At 40.7% G+C, this 19295-nt stretch overlaps 1 protein-coding gene across 1 annotated transcript in view; it reads left to right on the plus strand.

The window, feature by feature from the left end:
• Positions 1 to 13737, plus strand: part of ITGA2 (integrin subunit alpha 2) — a 66980-nt gene extending 53243 nt beyond the window's left edge. Inside the window, exons 22-30 of the mRNA XM_086629289.1 lie at positions 169 to 245; positions 343 to 426; positions 3708 to 3810; positions 4648 to 4758; positions 5285 to 5389; positions 5710 to 5823; positions 7885 to 7974; positions 11434 to 11550; positions 12326 to 13737. Of these exons, the coding sequence (XP_086485415.1) occupies positions 169 to 245; positions 343 to 426; positions 3708 to 3810; positions 4648 to 4758; positions 5285 to 5389; positions 5710 to 5823; positions 7885 to 7974; positions 11434 to 11550; positions 12326 to 12415 (891 nt within the window). The 3' untranslated portion in view covers positions 12416 to 13737. The remainder of the gene's footprint in view (positions 1 to 168; positions 246 to 342; positions 427 to 3707; positions 3811 to 4647; positions 4759 to 5284; positions 5390 to 5709; positions 5824 to 7884; positions 7975 to 11433; positions 11551 to 12325) is intronic.
• Positions 13738 to 19295: the final 5558 nt, after the last annotated feature.

The raw sequence follows: 19295 nt of genomic DNA on the forward strand, positions 1-19295 counted from the left end.
CTGGAGTGTTAGAAATTACCGGAATATTACACAGAAATTTATGGAGACTTCAGTACAGAAGGCAATTCTAGGTTGTTGCACGTACAAGTAATTATGTTGCTGTTGGGAAGTCCTTTGGATGTTGTACCATCAACTCATTTAACTGTATGTTCCTTGTCTCTTCCATAGGTATCCTTTGATATTAGTTTTGATTTTAACTTGAAAAATCTTCAGAATGTGGCAGTTCTAAGTTTTCGTGCATTGAGGTAAAGTATATAATTGGATGAAAGCAAGTTAGTATTCATACCTTATTTGCATAAAATAATATTGTAACACCTGACTTAAATGTGTTTTGATGAACAGCGAAAGTAAGGAAGAGCAAGAACTGGACAACCAGGTCAGCTTATCAATTCCTTTGCGATACGATGCAGAAATTCACTTCACAAGGTACGCTGAGTAACGTCAACAGTCACTGCCATTTTGCCAAGGCATTTGAATATATAATAACAGGCTTGAAAGACCACTGAAAACACAGTGAAACTTTGTTTTCTTTGTGGAAGTCCTAAGAAGTTACCACTTCATCAACAGCATAATTTCAGGTTCTTCCAATAATCTTACATGTGAAAAAATCATGGAATGTGTAGTAAGAAATCATAGATCCATGTTTACCTCTGCAAAATCGTTACAGATGCTTACGTGAAGGGAAGTGGTATAAAAACCAAACAGTGCTTGTGGTTTTGATAATATAATTAGTGTATACTATATAATGAGGTTGGGCCTCTGGGCTCAACGGTGGTGGCTTTGGATCAAATCTGGAGTTAAAGTGGTCAAAACTAAACAAAAGAACAACAGAAAGAAAAAAATAGCCCAGCTCAAACTCTCAGCAAAGGCTGGGGGTGGTGGTGGAAATAATTATGGACGTATCTGCTGAATCTTTGAACCTTGAACAAAAATATAAACACTTGTTAGCAGTTTGAGATAATGATTTGAACTGAAACCTCAGGTGACACATGGCAGTTTCCCCCTTGCTGCAGCTGCGTTGGCATCGGGAGAAGCACACCTCTCTTTCCTGCATGCTTGCTCAGAGACTGGCTCACACCTACCCGTTCCGTCCTGCTGTCAGGCCTTTCCCCTCCCTGTGGAAGGCAGGTCGGGGCTATTGCAAGAAGGATCCTTTACCCTGGGAAGGGCAGTTTGTAAGGAGAGACAGCTGGGCAGGCAGGGGGAGAGGGACAGACAAAAATCCCTTCAAGACTGATCTTCATGTCGTGTCCTTGAAACCTCTTATCTTCAGCCTTGGAAACTGCCAGTGATTTGGGATGTACTGAAACAGTAATTAGTCTATTACTGTTCCAAACAAGAATAATTTCAGTTACAGTTCAACTTAAATTAGAACTGAAACAAAAATACCCTGGTTTGCCTCTTGGATTGAGATAGGATATTTTCCTTTTCATCAAAGAAAAGATTTGTTTATATTTCCTAATTACTGAATTTCTACAATAAACTACATGTAGTTATGTTTGATGCACTTGGTCATCAATTCTTGGTGAAAAAATGTTTTTGCATCCCGAAGCATTCCAAAATTTGTAAACGTAAACTGATAGAAAACAAAGAATAATTATTCAAAGAATGACAGAAATTTAAAAAAGAGGAAGCTGCTTAAAAAGGAGTTAACAATGAATTCAGGAAGTGAATATTCAAAGACCACCATAACTACAAGAACTGTTGGCTGTGGAGGATGACCTGAGCTGGAGTAGGGACCACGGTACAGAAGCCAAGATTAATAACCTGCAGTTGCAGCAGCAGTTTCAGAATATTCCGAGGCCCTGCATTCACTGCGGCTAGGTCCACCACTTCTGGAGCCGTGTAGAAGTTTTTCAGATTATTTTAATTGCAGAGAAGCATTTGTGTCAGTGATGACACAAATGAGCTCTTTGAGCTCCCTGAGAAAGTTGCATGAGGCCTCAGCAGAAGCAGAGTGTTTGTTAGAGTTAGTAGAGGCACAAAGACTACACAAGCGTCTGACTAGGTGGCTAGCACAAAACTTCAGCAGCCTCCTAGGAAACTGAGATGGTGCAAATTGAATCTGCACATTTAATTAGCTGAGAAATATGAACAGAAACTGAATGTTTCAGAAGTGGCCAGGCAAGGAGTCTATAAACTTGAGTAAAACCAGCGGTTTAAATACAGGTGCATCTCCTGAGTATGAGAAAATGCAATTTCATATGCAAGTCAAGGCAAGAAGGAACCCCTCCTGCCAGAAAAGGAACAGTTATTCTGGGACATGAATCAATTTAAAAGAACTAAAGGAAGTAAACATCAAGCCAAGGTCGAATTTTAAATGCTTCCCTTGGAGTTAGCTCATTTTTACACTCTTCCACTTAGGAAACATCTATCTGGAGATAGTTTCTTCTTGAGGCAGGTAATATAGCCGAGGAGCAACCTCTTGAAATACAAGAGTTGAGAAAAAAGGGTTGTCTTGTTGAAGTGAAGCCTTTCTAGGGCAAATCTCCTAATCTGAGTTTCCAGGAGAAGAGGTGGAAATCAGTCTTGCCTGTGACTCCTGCAAGGACAAAGAAGCTGATACTGTGCATCCTGGAAGGGCTGGAGATTTGAGCAATAAGGAAGCAGAAAATGCATCACACAGGTTTTCCTAGAAGTCCTTGTGAGGATGCCCTTCAAGGAAGGGGCCCAAGGGAGGAAGTATGAAGGATCAAAAAGGATCCGCGATGCAGTATGGAGGAGCACAACTGATGAGGAAGCACCTCTGTGAGACTGCACGCATTACCCAGATTAAATGAGGCTAGTGGCACTGGTAAAGAGGTTGGATTTGCACCTTGTGCTAAAGGAAGAGCTCATGTAGGAATCACGATAGCCTCTGCTCCTTCTTAACTCACTCTCCAGATTGCTTTTCATCTGCTCAAATTAGCCTTCTAATGAAAACCGATAATGAAGAGCAGACACGGTTCTGAGATGGCTGAGCAGAGTTGCTGCTTACACATGGATGCAGTGCACTACACAGGGATGCATTCATTGTTTTTGAGCATGGTCTCAGCTGGCTGAGCCCCTCTAGCATCCACAGGCCCTTGCACCACATCTTTCCAACATCCTTCCATCACACACCTGTAATTTCATGCTGTGGTGGGCTGCAACCACCCTCATACTACTTCGGAAATTTTGAATCCCATAAATACTAAAGAAAGCAACCCAGAGGAGGTCGAGGACCATGCGATAGGTACCATGCACGTAAGCAGGGTGCTGTATGTTTCCACACCCAAGCAGTGTGGAAACAAGCCTGCCTGTGGTCTGCAGTGTTAGGGCCAGGATCTCCCTCAGAGCCCGTCGGTATTTGCTGTTACAGATGTACCAAGGGAGACTGTCAGAGGGCCCTTTCTGGGGAGTGAGACCACTGGAAGGCTGAACGGTGCATTATGTTCCCAGGAGAGGAGCTTGCAGTATGGCACTGAAGCACCACAGGGTGCAGGAGGCTGGGCAGAGCCTGCGTCTCATGCAGCCCTCCTGTCTTACCTTCACGTGCTCGCTTCGGCTACCATCTTCAGTACACCGTATATTTTCTTAACCAACTTTGCAAAATTCGAACTGCAGAACAAGTGACTGATTTTTCCTCTAACTGTACTTATGACCTGTTTTGTGAAGGCACATCCAGTAACATATGTTTTCAACGCAGCTGCCAAATTGAAATGTATTGTTTTATGGTTGTTAACTAGGCTTGCCAACATCAACTTCTATGAAGTATACTCTGGTCAAAACATTCCTTCCACTGTGAATAATTTTGAAGATATTGGCCCCACGTTCAACTTCTCGGTTAAGGTTAGTAAATGTTTCTGGTTCTGGTTCGAGAAGGGGCCTTACCTCCTCCTGTAGCCTGGTCCCAAAACATAGTTGAAAAAACACTCCTGATCTCACTGTCTGATTTTTGATGCTTCTGAATCAGTCAAGTAAGGAAAAAAAAATTGCAAATAGCTGGGGGATAAATGCTTACTATCTTTATGAGGTTAAGGATGAAATTTGCACTTAACTGCACAAGTAGAGTGGGGGAAGGATCGGTCCTGCACTGTTAACATATTTAGAAGATGGTTAATGCTTAACTTTAGGCCAACTTAGACTGTTTTTTTCACAGAACGTATTTGTCTTCTGCTGACTTGATAAAGGAAAACAAGTCTTTGCAGGCTTGGACTTTGAAACTTGAAGTTTGGCAAGCGTTACATGCTCAAACCAGACACAAGAACTAGCCAGATCACAGCATTTATTACATAACTCAGAAAAACCTTGATCCAAATATGCAACGTGGAAGAGACTTAAATTATGTTCCATTTACATTCCTCTAACTGCTGTGCTAAAGGACTAAATAACAGGCCTACTGTCTGTGGCAGAATATATGCTTTTCAAAACATATTTCATGCACTTAATAAGAGCTTTGCTAAGGAAACAGACAGGCACCTGAAGCTATACAGTACACGTTCTGCTTTTCTATTGGCATAATGTAGTAACTACTCTAGTAAGTGTCTTAGTACAAAAAAACATTGATGCAAAGGAGTCCAGTTCTTCCATACTTATCCATGATTTCTGATTTTCTTGCTAAATCAAATAATTTATGCAGATGTAACTATAGCTACCTGAATTAATTGTGAGTTACTTGCTTTGCAGGTAACAACAGGAACTATTTCAGTAAAGATGGCATCGGTAAAAATCCATCTTCCAGAACTGACCAGCAAAGACAACCCACTGATGTACATAACTGCAGTTACCACAGATCAGGTGAAGAACTGAATTACATAAACTGCTGTCCTTTGGGGTTTAATCAGCACCATAAACATCCTTTATTTCCACACAGTGTGGCTGAGATTCAGAGAATCTATGCCCTTTCTCCATGTCTCTTCCTCATAAAGGGAAGGGAGATGACCATGATATCAGTAGTACACCAGTCTATTACCTCGCAGATGTGGATTATATTTATGGTCCACAGCTGACTTTTCTTATTACTCTGGAACTCTTCAGCTAGGTTCTTCTCCAAGTTCCTGGGAAGGTTATAGTTAAAATGGAATTTTAGATTGGGACAAACCCTTCAGGTCAGTCTACTGGGGGTGGGAAATTAACCTTAAGAGGCATTTAATTCTCACCAAACCCACATACAGTCTCTTAGTTTCCTAAAGTATCCAGTGTTATATAATTCACAATCTAGCCTTTCACAGCCACCATCTCATCCCAGAAATATATATTATGATGATGACTATAAACTCCTGAGTATGATGTCATCCAGTTTCATTCCTGCCATCTTTTCTAGGCCAGAGGTGTTACTTGTCAAGCTCAGATAAATCCATTGCAAATAGGGAAAAGACCTTATTCTGCATCTTTCACAAAAGAGAACTTCAGAGCTTCCAAAGAACTGGTGAGTAAGACTCAGGGCTGCAGTACCACAGGACAGGGGCACAGACCTGATCCTTAGGAGCCCACTGCTGTACCTATGGGGACAGCTGTGGTGGGGGTGGCATTCCTCATTCACAGTGCAGGAGTGGAGCCTATGGATGTTCTCACACATACTGCCTCTGCCTTAAAAGAATAGGTGCGTGTTCTTCACAGCCTGCAAGCAGTTAATCTTTATACACAGAATGGCAAAGGCGAGGGCAAAATTTGGGATGTCAAAAGAACATTCATTGAAGTGTATTTTTAATGCATGCTATTCCCTCTCCTTGCTGTTTCCCCTGGAAGAACTGTAAGAATGTGAAGTGCAGTACCATTGCATGCAAACTGGAAGACGTTATGCTGAAGGCAGAGTACTTTGTGAACGTGTCCACCCGAATCTGGAATGGAACCTTTGCTGCTGTGAGTATCAGCTGCATCTTCAGGAAGGACCCAATACTCAAATATTCCCTAACTCCTGATATTTTTTGAAGTTCAGTAGAGAGACCTTCCAATCTAGAAAGATCTTCCTTTACTTTACATTGTTGTGTGTGTTTTTCCAGATTGAAAACTTGAATCTAAAAGTAAACTAAGTAGTGAAGTTGCATCGTGGAGCTGGTAACCTTCAGTCCAGCACAAAACCTAAGAAAATGCTATGATAATGCAATCTTTTCAGCTGAAAAAAACATTTTCTGCATCTGTTAAATTCATTCAAGGGAAGCAACAGTTTCCACAAAGCTCAACATAGGACAGCAGAGTACAGTATCATCATAGCCTGGAAAATAATGTTGCTTTTAGCTTTTGAACATCACAGCCTACATAGTGATCATTTTAAGTCACATCAAAATAACAAAAGCCTGTTAGTGCTGCCAATGATATTTGTTAGAGAAGGTGTGGATTTTTTTTTTTAATTGATTTTTTGGGTTTTTTTAGAGTTGATGTCAAGGAAACCGTCCTTGCCTAAAGACCTACAGGATGCTTAAAAGTATCTGTCAATAATATCTTAAATCACCATGTGTCCTCCGGGATATAACTCATCATGATCTACCAGACTTTTGAAATGAGATCATGTTTGCCTCCTAGCTAGGCAACCAACCAAACCGTCTTGGAGTCCTGGGTTTGCCTAGAGCATCAGGAACATGGTGCTTTCTCCTTAGTTTGTCTGGCAAGTCTTATGGCAGGTATTGACACTTAACAGTACGGCTGTTGTCAGCTTTAGCACTCAGCTCTCGAAAGGAAAAGGTCAGGTTGATAATGTAATATACTTACGCAAGTGTGTGAAGGAGAACATCTGTCTGTCTTTAAAGTTTGTATTTTTCAAATTGATGTGGTCAAGACCATTTGTTAGTGCTGTCAGGTACGCCGAAGGTGGAGAGCTGAACAAAAGGTTGCTACCTTTGCAAGAAAGCGAGTGGAAATAACTGGTTTACCACTGGGCAGTGGGAAGGAAAGATGGCATGTCACAGTTTTCCTCCCATCTCCCATTTTGTTATTTTCTATTTGGTCGTCACAGCTCAGTGCAAATAATCTTGCAAGCACTCAATAATGCACATAATCAGGCTTTATATTTTGTGGCAATCAGTCATGGTGCAAGAAGGGGATAGCAAGCTTGCCATTTCCTGCTAAGCAAAGCAAAGAAAGACGTGTTTAGGAATTAATGAGGTGCTATGAATAGCGCTCAGGCAAGTTTCTAAACATGTGGGAGTGCAGGACAGACCACTTGGGCAGACGGGCACAGTGCAGGCGTGCAGTAACGGTATGCTGCACACACAGTCAATTTGGTGCGTCGCGCCGTTGGCTATGGCGGACCCAGGCTTGCCCACCTTTGTCAAGCTCACTGTACCTCTTCCTGGCACAGAGAAATGGCTGAGCAAAACGACAGAGCAGGCATTGAGGGAACAATGAGGAACAATGTCAGAGGGAACTGAGGGAACAATGTCAGAATTTGAACAGTGGAGAGGAATAGATAGTGATAGGAAAAAACAAATGGGGAAAAACAGAAGCATTGGATAGAGGTCGGGGGGAAAAAGGGAAAGAACATCCAGTTTCCGTTTCTTTCAAAGGCCAGAGATACATCTGCATCTGTCTTTTGTTGCTGAGTTATTTCTGCCTTTCTGTTATTTTCCCCCCATCTCTTCTGTGCTAGCAGCAGTGACAGCTTTGAAATAACTATAAAAATGGATATATAATCAAATTCTTCTGTTTTGCGTGAACTATATGTTCAAGGAAAAAAAGCCAGTTCTCCCGTTTCATTGCTACTAAGTAAGAACAGCAAAATTATGTCTGGATTACTGATACATTATTACTTTCATAGACACATTAGCTTGGGACAAATAAAAAGATAAATTTTAATTTTCTTAATACTGTAGGTTTTTTTCTGGTTCTGAAGTCTTCATTTCAAAGCAAGAGAATTATTTTAGGATGTCTACAGTCTAATTGATTTGCCATGTAAGAGCTTTACAGCTTTGTAATCTTCTCTTTCAGTTAACTTTCCAGACATTGCAACTCTCTGCAGAGGCAAAAATCGATACACATAACCCTGAGTTATTTTTAATTGGAGAGAATACCCTAACTGTAAGTGATAGATAAGTATATTTTTTCAACTTCTCTGTCTTTTACTGTAAAGTGATATTTAATTTCCAGTGTCCTTCAGGATTACATAGCAAACTACAAACCCTGATGACTTTCAATTATGTTGAACTAATGTATCTTTTTGGCTATATAGAAGCTCCCTTAAGTTACTAAAATGTTTTCATTTCAGCCAACTGCTATATAAACCAGACTTAGTTAAAATCTTAGATCTCAGATTGTAGAACTATCAGCAAAACTCAGTTAGACACTTCTGAAATTTGTTTAGCTTCCTGTTCATGAAAAGACCAAAATTTGGACTTCTTTTTACAATGGAATTAATTTTTGTAGATAAATGAGCTCTGGGAAACATTTTCACAAATCTGATTTATAATCGTACTTCTGTAAGTGTATTTGGTTTGATGTTTGTAGACATATGTTTGGCACAGGTCTCCAGCAAATATACTTAATCTCCTTTGTAAAAGAATGTGGAGTATTTTTTTGCATTCGGAATCACTGTCACATGGACAATATGGACACAGCTAATCTCTTCAAACCACTGCTTTATTAGTGTAGAATCCTCCCCCCCAAGGTTTCCATCTGATATATACAAACATTAATAACACTTAAAGAATACATTAGTGCTGTGGTGCTGTTGTAATAAAAATATACCTTGTTCTCTTGGCCTATCTAGAGAGGAACACTCTTCCATTTGCAATACTAAGTTTAGATTTATTTTTACAGGATTTATCAGCCTGTTTTATTCATAAAAGTAACCAAGAAGACCAAAATGCAAGTTAGTAAGGGAGTCAAATATCTGTGAAAATGTGTAGCATAGCCCATTCACAGGCAATGGAAAATTCAGTTAAATATGTACAAAGACAGTTATTGATGATCTGTCCCAATGTGGAAATAAGACCATAATTCAGTACTATTTTTTGCCATTGTTTTCTCATGGATCACTCCACTTCTTGTGAAGGACCTCTAAATAGACCCATTTGTATTCAGAGAAACCTTCAGTGCCTGAAGAAGCAAAGGGAATATATGTGTAGTTCTGGAAATAATGCCACGTTTTTTCAGAAAAATTACATACTTGTGTTTGAAGTGTGCTGAGCGCCTCAGCTTTGTGGCAGGGTATTTTTTCTGCTAGGAGATGAAACTCATTAATACAAAATGCAAATATTCTAATTAATTGCACAAGTGTTTTAGGTAGCTCATAAACCATGTATTACTAGGTATTTTTCCACAGTTGGAGCATGATACTGCCAAACTTACATTACCAGCAGTTGGTGATTTCAGGAGAACCAGAATGTAATTATTGAAATGACTGTTGATTAAGTTAGTTGACAGGTAAAAGGTAATTCCTCAGCCAGCCATGAAAACATCTGCAGCTGAGATTTTTATAGCTCTGAGGCAGTGGCTGAACAGACCCTGAAAGTTATCCAGAGGGATACACAGTGGCTTTTGGTGAGGCTTACAGCCTGATCCTTACTCGATAGCCTCTTGCCCTGTGAGAAGTCTTGGGAAAATGTGCCAGCTGCTGGAGGTACACTCTCCCTAGGGCAGACAGTTTCCTTTGGCACTTCAGTGATGGAGTCAGTACCCAGCACTGCATATACTTCTTGTTAGGCCAGTAGTGATACCCAGTCTTTGCCCTTCACACCTCCTTGGGAACAGCACAATGCAGGAGCAATCTGAGTTTATTTCCGTACTTACCCTGTTGTTTTAGACAAGGGTGGTAGGATTTATCCAACTTAATATCTACATTAGTCATCCATATCAGAGTTATTAGCCCTTTTATAAACCCTAATCTGTAGAAAGAATAGATGTTTCTAAGATGCAATTCATCTCACCTTAAAAATGATCCTGAAAATAAGTAGGGTGAATTAGGCCCTAAAAGACCCTATCCTTCTCCATTGCAAACCAAGGAACTATATTGTGGATATAACACTAGATGAGGTGAATCCCGGCTGTGGTGTCTTACTGACTACATTTTGTCTTCAAGGAATATATTTGTTCTTAGGCATCAATTTACCTCTCCAACAGTGCCACTTCACCGTTAATCTAATGGATAAGGCATTACTAGGAAAACTGCACATACACATGAGATTGGCTCTTTTGTTTGGATGAGCTGGGGTGCTGTGTAGCCAAATGAATTAATATCGCCTTGTGATGCTATGTGGGGAAGCTGCTTAGGTATCTTTGCGTAAAAGCTTTCAGATTTTTTCCAAGTTGGAAAGGACTGCCAGCTGGAGGACAGAACATGAACCTGCTATAATCATCACTATAGCCATTCGGTTAGAAAATACACAAAGCCATCCTGCCTCAGTGAAATGAATACACATGGCCACACCTACCACAACATTAGAGCCTTCCAGCAGAAATGACTTAAATCACTGAGATGTCAGTCCAGTGCAAGTTTCCCAGAAAGCTTAAGATTAAATTACACCAGACAAATGCACTGAGCAAGCAACCCTGAGAAAGTAAACCGACGTGACTTCTTTTATCATGTTTCAGGAAGGAAAAAAAACCTTCTTTCTAAATGCATGTTGTTCCAAGATTAAATCCAAAGATTTGACAGTTCATAAATATTATAGCAATGTCTCCCTGAGCAACTACGTTATATGTAACTATATAGTTGGTCGTACTGAATCTAACTAGATAGGGTATCACCTGAAATCTAACTTCCAGACACCATATGCTGTTCTGGGAGCTCTCTGGTATTGCCCGTAGTTCAGGAAGCATAGATGTGCTAGAAACACTCCTGTTTGATCTATCCATCTTACAACTAATTCATGTGGTTGACTCAGGAGAACTCCGATTAACATGAGAAGATCTAACAAGTTGCTAGTGGTTTCCCAGAAGGTAGGGACAGTAGGCAAGAGAGACAGAGGTACCTACCCAGCAGGAGGGGAGAAATTTCAGCAGAAACAGTGAGCGCATGATGGTGTCTGTCCTCCATGATTCTTATTGCCTACTACAGCCGCCCACCACAGACGACAGGCTCTGACAGCGCTCAGTTGGATGTAGTGCTTCTCCAACGGATGCAGCAGAAGTCTGTTTTGAGCAGGTGGGGCTCTACACCAGTCTATTCCCTACCTGCAAGTAAGCATGTCTGGTTTACCTAGTGATGGTGTGTCCATGCACTATGGGAACAACTCCAAAAGACCTCCTGTTACTGGAGAGGCAGAAAGCTGGCAGGAAGAGATTGCTTCTCTGCCTGTTGTGTCTGGCCAAGATGGATTAGAGCCTCTAATCCTTTAATGGCACTGCTGTGTGCCATGGTGGTGCAACCAGGTACCTGTGGACACCATTGAAAGGGCTGTCATTGCCTGGTGTGTTCCCGTCACTGATCCTGGAATTCGTGCAGTCCAGCTATTCTTGATTATTGAAGTATGTGGTTTACAAATCCTACTTTATATGCAGTTAACATTAACCCCTAATGCACAATCTCTCTGCTTTCAGATCCCAGTTACGATAACAAAGCCGGATGAGAAAGCCGAGATACCAGTTGGTGTTGTGATTGGCAGTATATTGGCTGGACTCCTCTTGCTGTTAGCATTGGTTGCTGTTTTGTGGAAAGTAAGTAGGTGTTTATATTCTAAAAAAGAAAAGCAGCAAGGGATAGATACATTTGGGCTACTTTCTCTGGAATATCTCTTCTCTGGTGCTGAACAAAACCACATGTGCGTTTTGGTGGTACGAATAATATTGGCTTTGCACCCTTGATGGGAGCATTTAGAAAGGCTTTAAAAATCAAAATTCTGAAATGGGTCCCCATAGAAATTGGCAACGTAAAGATGATAAAGTGAGTGTCCAATGGTCCAAAACGGAGACTGGCATTTAATTTTTTTCCTTTTGACACTGCCTGCCTCCTTCCATAACTCCCCAGCTGGGCTCTGAACTCCCATGATAGTCCCAGTGGGAAAAGCTGGAGATTAGAAGCAAGGAGGGAGAGGATATACACTGAACAGACAAAAAGAGAACAGACAAGGGTAAGGGCAAAAAGTAATTTAAAAAGGAGACCTAGATGAAGGGAAGGGTAAAGTTTTACTATGTGCCAGGGCATTGTTGCCTGACGGGCTTCTTGGCACACCATGGCAGCATGGAGATGCCTGTATCATGGCAGGGAGAGAACTGGCTACTCAGCACTGCCGTTCTGGCATTCAGTTGCACCAGGCAGGAGTTTAAGGTCCAGCTCCTTTCATTTTAGAGTTAGGAATTGTCCACAAATCAAACACTGTATGTGTGTGCATGCACACATGCGCGTTTCTACCGACGCACTATTTGGCTTAGCTGAGAAATGTAACTGTCAATGATTGACTGTGATGTGGTGTTATTTTAATACTTCTCACAGCTTGGTTTCTTCAAGAGACAGTATGAGAAAATGACACAGGATATAGAAGATATCGATGAAATTACAGAACTCACAAAGGACAAAGACTGAAGAAGCTGAATTATGTGGATAAAGAGGAGATCTGAGCCACCAACAGTAGTTGTGATCCAGTTGGCTCTTCAGCTGGAGTGCCTTAAAGCTTAGTAACATTTAAACGTTTTTAATGAAAGTGTCTTTTTATAGATGAAAATATTTTACAGATTCTACTCTATTATAAGAGTAACTGCGGGACAGTTTGTTTTTTTTCAAAAATGATTTATAGTGCCTTTTCTTGTAAATTTTTGCATTTCAAACAAACTTAGCCCTTAGAACTGGCAGGTCCGGAGTTTACAGTAACATATTGTGCCAGCAGCTCTTCTCCTGATCCACTGCAGAGTGAAACAGAGCAATTTATTTCAGATTATTATGGAACAGCATCAGTTCGTAATTCAGTTGACAAGTACCATATGTGTAAAGGACATTTTCTATTAAGTTGATAATGAATGTGTGGTGAATACTGCTTCCAGGCCGGGGTAAGAAAACTCGATTTTTCATTGACTAGGTCCATCCTTATTGTTTTAGAGAAACAATTTGCACCAGCAAACCTTTGTCTTAACTAATCTATAAAGCAGGAACTGTGTATGAAGATGCCTGTCTGGGTGCTACAGAACAACTGGATGGGCAAATTGTTCCAAAAGTTCACCATATTCCTTGCACTAAGGTCACAGCTAAATTACTGAAGTACATTGTTCTGGGGAAATATTGTCAAATGGTATGTATAACTGCCTTCTGCATACTTTCTGAGAAAAAAATATTAATTTCATAATCACTTACAGCATGCTCTCTGCAATGTTAGGATTGGTTTTCACGTTTCATCTTGAGAAGCACTACCACTACTGTTACACTGGGCTTTATGCTCGCAGTCTCTCTGACATCAGTTAGGCTTTTGACCTAAACAGGGAAGACAATCAGGATCTTGCCTTCAATTTTGTACTGAAAGATTTTTCAAGACTAAGAGCATGAAGTGAACTAAAGGGGATAATGACTGAGGAAGTATGCATGTTAGGGCAGAGGACAGTCATGATCTAAGCTCTGTAAATTGTTTACTGCCCTTGTTTCTTTAGCCATGTCAGTGCCCTCCAGGAGACCAAAGTTCAGTATGACCTTCTTACCTGTCATGTTTTATTTGGTCCTACGTGTTCATGTTTTGATGGAGTTAACTTATGTTTTATACAGTAAAGTACTGTAGTGCTCTGGAAGGAGCTCTGAGCACAACTCTTGGGTGAATTTGTGTTGGTTACACACCTCAAGTTTACCACGGCCACTACGCTGCCAGGTTTTAAAGAAAGCTCAGTCTTTAAAAGGCCCATGCTATAGGACTGGTAACAGTCAGGGGAACCGGCCTTTTGGCTGCCTTTTCTCTCTCCTGGCTGGCGGTTATGCTTACCATCAGTTGTGAGAGATGTGTGTATTGTCTTTACGTACGCTGCCAGGCAAGTGAGATTGTTTCCAACTCAAGGCAATTTACTTGAAGAGTAAAACATTTAAAGGTGCCCAACTCAGATCTTCTTTCCCCCAAAACTAGATTGTAACTATGCTTAAGCACCTTTCAGATTATTTTGTGAGGGACTCCTCAAAAACTAGTATTGGGCACGTCTGAAAGTTTTACTCAGTCTTTTTAATCAGTAATCAGTCAGGGGCCAACCAGCTCTTTGGCAAATAACAGCTTCATTTGCAGTGACAGCTGGATTGTGCTCAGTGTAATTTTATATGTGTTTTGGATTTATTTTGCAACTATGAAATGTTTTGGTTTTTTTTTTTAACATTCAGAAAAACAATCCAGATTCTGATCTTGATTGTCAAAAAAGATAGTTGCCATCAGCTGAGTTTGTGACCAAAACAATTATTTAAAAAGTAAAAAAAAAAAAAAAGGTAGCAATTGCATAAAACTAAAGAATAAGCTCCTGACTTGTAATTATAAACCCTGAGGGCAAAGGCTCTGAAAGTAAAGATAAAAACTTGTCTGCCTCAATTCTTTTATATACACTTCTGAGGAAGAAAACAAAACCCTACACCCATATGTGTAGGAAGCTCCTGCATAATCAGGGTCACACACACCAGGCCAGAGGGGGAATTTCACAATGCAGCAGATGGCAGCGTCTTACATTTCTGGTGCTGCTTGCAAGGGAAATTTAGGCATTCGGCCAGATTCCCGTCTTCCACCTTCTGTGGGAGGTACAGGTCAGTATCTCACATCCAACTTCTTTGGGGATTTAACCGTTTATCAGTTAGGTAGCAGTGATTCAATTCACTCATCTTCACTGGGTTTATTTTGTCCCAGACAACAGGATTTTCCCCCCAGCCTGGACATAATACTTTTTCCCAAAAGAAAGGGATGGCATAGCAATGGGTTAGGTTTTTGTATCTTAACCACTTCAACTTACTAGTTTAGTTTTCTTTTAAAATTAATACTTAAATGGCTAATTCAGTTTTTGTAATGGGTGAGTTTATTGCACTTTTAAGTTGGCACAGCCGCAAATAATGCTGGAAATATTATGTATATTTTGTATTATGCACAATGGGTTGGTTTGGGGTTTCTTTAGTTTTACTTTTTTAAAACAGCATGTTACAAGTAAAATACTATTCTGAAATGTTGAGCTTCAGCATGTGCTTCTGTTTGTGCTTGCAGCAAGAGAAGTCAGATAATATCTGATTCTGGTCTTGAAATCTAGCTGCTGACTTCCTGAAGTGCTAGAATTAAGTCCAAAATCAGAGTTAGTTTCATATGAGCCTATGTATAGATTTGGGATGTACAAGAGAGTTTATCATCAAACTGACTTCTGAAAGCTGGTATGTAAGCTCTCTGGAGCAGGGACTGTATCACTGTGGTACCCACCTGAGGGCCTAACAGCGCTACTACAATAAAACCAAGAATACTGCTGAGCACAGACTCATTTATTTTTAAACAGCACCCTAAGGAGAAGAAATGCTACTGAAAGAGCACTACATAAAATGGGGCCAAATATGTCTTCGATCCAGTAGCATCACAGTGGAAAACTCCAAAGGTATGAGTCTGCTAGGTATACACAGAAGGTGCACTTGAAGTCTTGTAGGTTATGGTCATGCGTGTAACACTACCAGTATGCTATAATGCACTGTAAGTCAGTTCACTTTAGTGCAAAATATCTCTGAATAGTTGGTATTAAAACCTTACCGTGGTCAGGCCTTCCTATAAACATGGGGTTATCATCACTGGCACCTAAAATTACACCGTATTCTGTCAGTCTCATGCCCTGCACCTTACACGATGTACAGAATTTGTCAGCAGTAGCATGTCCCGATACCAGCTCCGGCTACTCCCCACCATACGCTGGAAAAGCCGAACGCAGCATTTCAGCAGAAGCACAGTGGAAAAAGGAAGAGAGGGGGGAACTTGGCTGCGAATAGGAAGACAGTCATGGCAGTCACCACCTGAAAACTAGCCAGTTACACAGAGCTTCCCTTCTTTTTTCCACTTTCAATTCCTCCATACTTTTAAAAGTGGTACATAAACATTCAAGCTACCAACTTCAACACTTCCATAATACAGAATCAGATGACCTTGATCTTAAGGCATAAAACTCCATCTTTCACCAAGTCTGTGTTCCGCAGAACTGAAAGCCAGATTCCTTACATACTAACTTGAGTGTGTTATCCTTTATATCCAAAACTGAGGTACAAGAAGTTTGCAAATTAAAGACTAAAGAAAATGAAGGTATGAAAATGCATCTTAGAATTTATAGCTAATTGTCTCAACTTTTTACTGCCTTTAAAGGTAACAAAGTGTACATAATTTTCACATCCTCACACAGACATGAGTCCTGTCTTTTAAGTCTTCCTGTCTGCCTTCATTTGTGATCAATTATTCATGGGCAATCACAAGCTTTGATGTGCTAGCAGTTTTAAAAATGTCTGCCACTTTTAAAATAGTCAAAATGGAACTTTTAAAACCACTGCTATAAAGATACATCAGAATGCTAACTTTTGTAACACTTGCTCAAATTGTACAGTTGGTTTGTTTTTAAACGAAGCCAGTGCCTGTGTTTCCCAGCACAGCCAGCACCTGAGCGGGTGGGAGCCGCTCCTCCCGCACGGCCGTCCCTCGGCTGCCATCTCCTGGGTAGGCTCCTTACAACACACTCGTCCCCCCGCCCCCGTTTCTTTCCTGACAATCCCCCGGCTACTGTTCTCATAGTATGCATCAGGCTCTTGAGAACAGAGCAGAATGAAGGAACAAAATCAGGAATGGAAACTCTTAAAATTAAGCAATGCTGGTATATGAACCTTCTGCCAGACAAAGGGATGGATCAGTGTATACAAATGTTGCCAGCCAAGACCAAGACATTTTTTCACGAGGACAAACTCTTGCTCTGAAGACACGTGCTTCCTTTCCACAAACATCCCTCACCTGGCAGATCTCTACAGGAATCACACGATGACCCTCTGGTCTGCAGCGTCTGTTCTCGGGAACATCTGTCCACAACTGGAGCCACCACCTGTGCAGCATGCTGTGATAGAGCTGAAGAGCCAAGGCACAGAAACAGCTGGACTGGTCCCAGAAAGCTAGGACTGCATTGTACGTTGATCTGCAGCTGCCCAGCCTGCCCATCATCCCACTCACCTCACCAGAGCACAAGGTAGCCCTCAACCAGCAGCCGAGTCCTGCACGTGTGGAAGCCAGGACATGTGCAGCCGCATCTTTCCGTGACACAGTCAGATGCAGCTGGGATTCATCCCTGGGCCTGGAAATTTGGAAGCGCTTCTGGGTCGCTCCAGACATAGCCTTAGGCAGCTGCCTTAGAACAGAGTAATTTGCTCTCTTACCATAAAACACCTCCCTATCAGAGAAGGTCGCCCTACAGAGGGTGCCGGAACACCAAGCTCAGAGTAGGGACTTACATTTCAGTGAGATACATTTTACCTCTAATTATGCACATCATCCCTCCTAGGGGCATTTCCATTTCGCTTTTAGATGCCAGCTGAAGAACCCAAAGTTACACAATACCGATACATCATTGTTCCAGAACAAAGCAGTACTTGCCTCACGCACAGCTAGGGACACAAAATGACATTTCATTGTTTTGACCATGGCAGCGTACACACATTGTAACACTCAGCTGTGACTCAGTACAACATCTCTTCCATTCATTGTTCCTGGTCACTGTGGGGAAGTACACAATTATTCTTTCTCTTCTTTTCTGCACCCTCCTTCCCAGCTGCGTTGCTGATGGGGAAGGTGCACTTAAGGTCACCCTGGAGAAATCTTCCGGAGGACTGCAGCACTAGAGAGGCACTAGTGCGACTCAGGAATGGCCCCTGATCGCAGGGCCCCAAGTACAATTTAACTGTTCTAAATACCACTGTTTTTCTGTATCAGAGCACCGCACCAGTATGCAAGCACTCATAGGTTCTACTTCGTTCATAAACAATCCACTACTGCAAGGCAAGCCAGCTGTTAATTTTTGTCACATTAATATACTAATTAGTTGCATGGTAACAGCAAACATGAACGTGGAAAAATGAACACCAAAAATGGGAAAGTTTGTGTATTTCTTTGTTTTCTAAAAACAAAAAGAATTATTTGACAAAGTGATCTGTGCTCAGGATTCTGTACAAGACCCAGTAAAAATGACATTCAAATAGCAGAAGGCTTCTCTCCAACCTCCAAAGCAAAAGAAAATTCAACCTTGAACTTCTGCCTGGATAACAGGGCCCACATGGTTTGGAGGCTGCATATGTGTAAGCACGCAAGGAGCAGCTGCTGTCCTGCAGAGGAAGGACTCGCTCACTTCCATTGAGAAAAGTGAATCAGTAAATCAACAAGCACAGTTTAACCATGCTTCTGCCTAAGTTTTATGTTTCATGGGGGTTTACTTCATGCAGATATGGTAACCATTGCTAAGTATTAAAACTGATTGAGATCGCCAGGGAAGAAGAGACCATCACCTATTTTTCTCATTTTATTTTGTGCAGCTAGCAGCTATTTGTGGATTTTTTACTGCAAACACAATGAAATGGACTATACAGCTGAGTCTACGTGTTGTGTGATGTAATGATACATACACTTGAGCAAATCATTTTACTTTTCTTTACCTCATTTCCCTTCCTTCATATCTATCTTGTCTACATTGATAATGACGACTAGATAAAACTGCCTCTCGGCATTAGTAAAAATGCCATACACAATGGGACTTTGAACTCTTAGCATCTAAACACTAACATGGCACAGTACAATAATATAAACAAAATTATCTTACTCAGATGAGTAGCCCATTGTTTCCCGTGGAAGCACAAGCATTCTATGTCAGCCTTTTTTAACGAGGTTTCAAAACAGTAACAAGACAAAACCTGTATTAAAATTATAAATGTGAATATAAATGCATATATAAACTGCAAAAAATGCAATAGACGCTTTTCTTTGAAAAGCTAATCCATTTTGATGACTTTGAATCCTAATGTGTCTGAAGTCAAACTACTAACTAATTAAACTTAAGAGTTATTTATTTGTAATAATAGCTGGTTTTTCTTTTTTCTGCAGCACCATACAATTACAGAGTCAAAAAGCTCCTACAAAATTAATCATGTCTAAACATCATTAAGTAATTACAGGTTTGCATGTTATTACTAATGCAAGTTTGTTGCTAGTAGAATATCAGCTCTAACTTTGAATCAAGGTCTGTCCATATTTTTTTAATGCAAATGACTTGTAATATCAGCTGCACAGTAAAAGTGTTTCTGTGAGACAGAGCTACTGGAACATAACCACTACTAAAAAGTTAATAACTCTGGGGTATACTTTATATTTTCTTCTCTGTCTGTACCAAAATGTTTAATCTACTTCAAGTAGCTTTCATGTTACAAGAATATCAAAATAGCATAAAGCTTGCAAACTTCTGCAGTCATATAAAATTAA

This window comes from Tauraco erythrolophus, chromosome Z, assembly GCF_009769465.1.
Source record: "Tauraco erythrolophus isolate bTauEry1 chromosome Z, bTauEry1.pri, whole genome shotgun sequence".
Taxonomy (NCBI): Eukaryota; Metazoa; Chordata; class Aves; order Musophagiformes; family Musophagidae; genus Tauraco; species Tauraco erythrolophus.